This window comes from Gregarina niphandrodes (genome assembly GCF_000223845.1).
Source record: "Gregarina niphandrodes unplaced genomic scaffold scaffold00037, whole genome shotgun sequence".
NCBI classification, from domain to species: Eukaryota; Apicomplexa; class Conoidasida; order Eugregarinorida; family Gregarinidae; genus Gregarina; species Gregarina niphandrodes.
This window is the reverse complement of record NW_011645806.1, coordinates 17,812-22,916: the sequence shown is the minus strand read 5'-3', so window position 1 is coordinate 22,916 and position 5,105 is coordinate 17,812. Positions and strand designations below refer to the sequence as shown.

The 5,105-nt window shown below is 51.2% G+C and overlaps 3 protein-coding genes across 3 annotated transcripts; 1 reads left to right on the top strand and 2 right to left on the bottom strand.

Moving 5' to 3' along the window:
* Positions 1 to 359: 359 nt before the first annotated feature.
* GNI_137850 (putative transmembrane protein) lies at positions 360 to 2,610 on the bottom strand (the record flags this gene model as incomplete). The annotated part of the gene is made up of 7 exons (XM_011134170.1): positions 360 to 661; positions 797 to 979; positions 1,351 to 1,457; positions 1,611 to 1,720; positions 1,791 to 1,903; positions 2,019 to 2,386; positions 2,447 to 2,610. 7 exons carry the CDS (start codon positions 2,608 to 2,610, stop codon positions 360 to 362), a joined length of 1,347 nt encoding a protein of 448 aa, XP_011132472.1.
* Positions 2,611 to 2,798: 188 nt separating this feature from the next.
* On the top strand, positions 2,799 to 4,229 carry GNI_137840 (poly(ADP-ribose) glycohydrolase isoform; the record flags this gene model as incomplete). The annotated part of the gene is made up of 1 exon (XM_011134169.1): positions 2,799 to 4,229. One exon carries the CDS (start codon positions 2,799 to 2,801, stop codon positions 4,227 to 4,229), a length of 1,431 nt encoding a protein of 476 aa, XP_011132471.1.
* A 127-nt stretch (positions 4,230 to 4,356) lies between these two features.
* On the bottom strand, positions 4,357 to 4,869 carry GNI_137830 (UDP-glycosyltransferase; the record flags this gene model as incomplete). Its single annotated transcript, XM_011134168.1, has 1 exon — positions 4,357 to 4,869. One exon carries the CDS (start codon positions 4,867 to 4,869, stop codon positions 4,357 to 4,359), a length of 513 nt encoding a protein of 170 aa, XP_011132470.1.
* Positions 4,870 to 5,105: the final 236 nt, after the last annotated feature.

Below are 5,105 nucleotides of genomic sequence, written 5' to 3'. Positions count from 1 at the left end.
AGAGGTGGTGTACCAGAGGTGGAATACCAGCGGTGGTGTACCAGAGGTGGAATACCAGCGGTGGTGTACCAGAGGTGGAATACCAGCGGTAGAATACCAGCGGTGGAATACCAGCGGTAGAATACCAGCGGTGGAATACCAGAGGTGGAATACCAGAGGTGGAATACCAGAGGTGGAATACCAGCGGTGGAATACCAGAGGTGGAATACCAGAGGTGGAATACCAGCGGTAGAATACCAGCGGTGGAATACCAGAGGTGGAATACCAGCGGTGGAATACCAGAGGTGGAATACCAGAGGTGGAATACCAGAGGTGGAATACCAGCGGTACAGTAGTGTCGGCAATTTCCGGAGGCAACGTTAGAACCAAGGTAGTGAGGAGAAAGCAGTGAGAAGATAGGGAGGGGAGAAGATAAGGAGAGGGAGGGGAGGAGAAGATAGGAACTTTGGTGGGAGATTACAGGGTTTCTTTCCGTGGAAGTGCACCGCGGCAACCTTGCTGTCTCCCACGTAACCGACGTAGATCATCTCATTGTACCTGATAGCCAACGATCCTGTGCAGCCACTGTGCATGATGTCAATGCCCGACCTACCCAGCTCGTAGTCGGCGTGCGCAAACAAACCGTGTATGAACTGAAGAATATTACTCCCTGTAAGTTTCTCTAAAACCAGAACCATTAGTCCGCAGAGCACATAGTTCCAATCCTACGCCCAGTCCAATCTAATATCTGGGTTCAATCAACTACCTAGTCCAACACCACATTCCATCCAACATAAGCACGGAACAGTAGGCTTACTCTGATACTGGAATGTTTCCTGAATTCCCTTCTTGAAAGCTGTTGAGACAAAGTCGGCGACATCGTGCCCATTAGACCCATGCCCATCGAAGACGCCGAATGCCGTGAATCTTGGGCCAATCTCCAGAATAAAGGCACGGTCTTGGTTTATATAAGGCTTAACACTGTAGCCTGACTTCATTCCTGCAGGCACATAGACGGCATGACGTGACTGGCTCGACCGGTCGGCTCCCCATCTGGCCCACGAACAATCGGCCTGAACAATCCGCCTGAACACATGGAGCAAACTCTCGAAACCAGCATCCCACGACCACCTTCCCCTCTTACCTACCCTTCAGGGAGATGAGCACGGCAATGGGATCTGCCGAGTGCATTTTTTAATTGCGACTCAGCAACGGTCCCGGCGGTTTATAATCGTCAGGATAGACAAACAAACAAAGGATCAGGCCTGACCACCAGATCAACTGGGAAAAAGAGAGCCTCAGCCAACCCTCCCTCCCACTGCCCCGAAGTCTTGGTGCCATCAGACCATGATCCTTTCCCAAGTGATTTACTTACTAGGATCAACAAACAAAGTGCTCTCAAGGTCCAGGTGCCCTTCGTAGGTTTTTGATGGACCTCGTCCAAATCATATGTATGCCTGAAACTTGTTCTCGACGCCCTACCATTCACAATTACGGAGGCCGAGGAAGGCAAATACGAGAAATGAGTCGGCCCGATTCTGCTCTTCGGCCGGCATCCGGCTTCCGGTGCTGTCTGGACCCTTACGACTACTCGCCCAGAAACAGTCTGCGGAGGCAATGGCTCCACGTACGGGTAGCCAAACGGATCTCGAACGTCCGTGGTACCATCTGCATTGTGGACGCGCCAGCCAATTCTTGTGCAGGTTGCTAAAGCAGCTAGCAAGCCACTAAAAAATCCGCCCTGCAAAACAGATTTCGCGCGCGCGCGGACACGCGTGCGGCAGTTCAGGAGACAGTTAGACGCAACTTACAATGTGGGCGTATATGTCAATATGCGGTATGAACGATGTAATTACAGCGAATATACAGCAGGACGCGGTGGCAGTAAATATCGTCTGCGCCAGCGGTATGGAATCCCAGAATTCTACAAGCAGAATGTAAGGACTAGAGAACAGGTAGAAACAAAATGTAGAAGCAAAAATGTAGGAACAAAATGTAAGAACCAATGGTATGGAGACCGGGGCCGCAGTCGATCTTACCGAATATGTAAACTAGCAGGGCCCCGAGAACACCATAAATTGCCCCGCTCGAGCCCACGCTGACTACGTTGTCATCCAGAGCGCACGATGTCATGTTTCCGGTCAATCCGGAGATCAGGAAGACAAACAGAAATCTTCTGGTTCCCCAGTCGGGTTCAATCAGTCTGCCGAGCGCTAAAATCGCGGTCAAGTTTACGACAATATGAAAGACTCCTGCGTGTAAAAAGATACTCCAAAGTAAACGCCATGCCTCCTTTTCCTTGGTTACCAAATACCGCGTCATAGCGCCCCCTCGTATCAAAGTATGCGCAGTTGGTCCCAACATAACATTGATACTCATGGTTTCAAAACCCTTGTTCAGAATCACTCTACATCAATTGTATTGAATTTTTACCGCAATTGCCGAACACGTGTGGTATAGGGCTTACATCATGACAAATAAGGCGACATCGATCCAAAAGACCGCCAGGGTCACCTTCATCTTGCCTCCAAATGGAATGTTCCTGGCAGCCGGATCAAACGGTATAAAACAGCCTCCTTCAAGTGGAGTGATCGACGTCACATTATCTCTATCTAAACTAACTACTGCCATGATGTTCTCTGAGACTTGAGATTCGTAAAGAGTTTTGGGTCGGGGAAACAAATCAGAATAAATCTCTCGCGTCTGGTTTCTTACGGGCTTGCTGAATAGCCAGACACATGTGTCAAATGAGCAGGGCCCAAGGGGGTATACCTAACGGGGATACATCTCAAGCGAGTGCGTGCGAGATAGTGTGGGTCATGCTACCTTCTTCCCCGTCCCAACGATGCTATGATCGTTTCAGTGTTCTGGATAGCGTGCAAGAAGAAGGGCTTGTGCCTGTGTTTGCGCTTCTGAAAGAAATCTTAAAGAGAGACATCCTCGAGGCGAATCAACTTACTGACGCTTTGGACACGATATCCAACAGTCTGCGCGGAACCTCTGGAGTCGCTGGCGACTATGGCATGTTACAAACCTGTGTGCAAGAACACCCAGACTTCTTTACTCGGACGTGGCCGGCCATCTGCCGAGCCGCACTTCAAATGCCGGAGCTCTTTCCAGAAGGCGGTATTCGAGCTCTTGATAGAACGAACACTAGACATAGACTGTCACGAAGACAATGTGCTTGCTTGATTGCGCATCAATTCCTGTGCAGCCTCCCGCCCCCTCCATGGCGAGACGGGTTCTACGACTTCAGCGTCTGGTATGCTTCGTCCCAGCGCCACCCCATCGCCGTCAAAATTTATCTATCAGCCCTTTTCACCTACTTTGATCGCCTCCAGGAGGAGCTAGAAGAGACATCCTGGAAGGAGAGGCGGTGCCAGGATGGTATTTTGGGTTGCGTAGAGTACTCTCTTCATTCTCTAAGCAGCTCCGAAACGTGCATGCCGGAGACGTGGAGTGCCATCAGTCTCGCTCCGTTGAGAGTAGAAGTGGTGGAGAGGTTCAATACCGAATATCAGGAATGTCGTTGGCAAGAAGGTGCAGTGGTTGTGTCTGCTAACAAGGACATCGGCTTTGGCCAGTCCGCTACGCAAGAGGAGGTCTTCATGGGCAACTCTCCGGAAGCGTGCGTGGCTGTGTTGATCACGCCCACTTTGGCAGATGACCAAGTGTTGGTCGTGCGCGGAGCAGCGCCCGTGTTCCGGATCTCCGGCTGCCGCCGTAACTTAACGGCGTCTGTCATCAAGGGCGAGACCGATCAGGAGATCCATGTGGACAGGCGTGGGGGCGGCATGATGCTCCTCATGGATGCTCTGGAACTGGACGCCACCAGTGGCAGCAGTAGTAATGCCATTGGTGACGTTACTGATGGAATATTGCCGGATCTTCGGCGTGGAAACGTCGACCGAGAAGTGCGCAAAGCCTACACAGCGTTTTCAGCTTGGGGCGACAAGGAGTATCAGCAGACCGTGTGGTCAGGTCTGTGGGGTTGCGGCGCTTTTGATGGAGACCCGGGTATCAAGACGATAGTGCTGTGGATCGCGGCGTCTCTTGCTGGCAAAAAGCTCTGTTTGGTCTGTGACGGTTCTCATGACGGTTTTTCCCAACAGCTGAATTGCCTCATCGCTTCGTCCGCGTCGTGGACGGTAGCAGATCTCAAAAAGCGAATAGACAACATACCGCGCACTGTGGGACGCATGGACACTATGCGATGGTTGGTACAACCTGTAGAGCGTCTACCTGACTGAACCACCTGCAAACTGGGAGGGAATCGCAAAACGTGAATCGCAAAACGTGAATTGCAAAATGTGAATCGCACTTTGTCGTAGATTAAAAACACCCACTGTATCACACAATCTGCTAAGTAGCCCTGTCTTAACTCGAGGTCGTCGCGAGGGAGTCGAATAAAACTTTCCACGCGCCCTCGTTGGTATTCTTCGCGCAATCATTGCACAGACCCTTGATTTCTTGGGCTCGAGTTTTTAGATCGCTGCTGGTCATTGCTTCATTCACTTTGCTGACGATATCTTGGGAGTCGAGTACTTCTTGATCGATGCCGCGTACGGCCACAGCATTCTTCATTTGAGTGGTTAGTAGCAGGCTGTTGACAAATTGTTCGGCACCCATAGGGCAACAGATGACCGGTTTGCCACTGAGGGTACAGGCCTCAATGGTGGAGTTCCATCCGCAGTGGCTCATGAAGGCTCCGAGTGCGCGATGTTGCAGTACGAGGGGCTGGTTGACCCAATTGACGATCCTAGCCCGTTTTCCCTCAAATGACGTTGGGAAACCCCGTTCACTAAAGCCCTCGACACCCTTGTGGGGTGATCTGACTGACCACAAGACGTAGTTGGGTGTCTTGTCAATAGCTGTGCAAATGGCCTTCATATCTTCAGCACTCGGCGAGAAGACCGTACCGAATGCGATGAACAAAACACTTTCATCAGCAAACTGGTTCAGCCACTCCAGATCGCTGTCTCCATCAACAAGACCGCGGCCGATCCGAGCGTCATAGCCAATAACGGGACCGACATTAAGCAGGCCAGTAATTGACTGCTTGATGTTGCTTAGCAATTCCGGACGGTAAAACGCATCAACGTCGTTGCAGACGAAGCCCTTCTTCG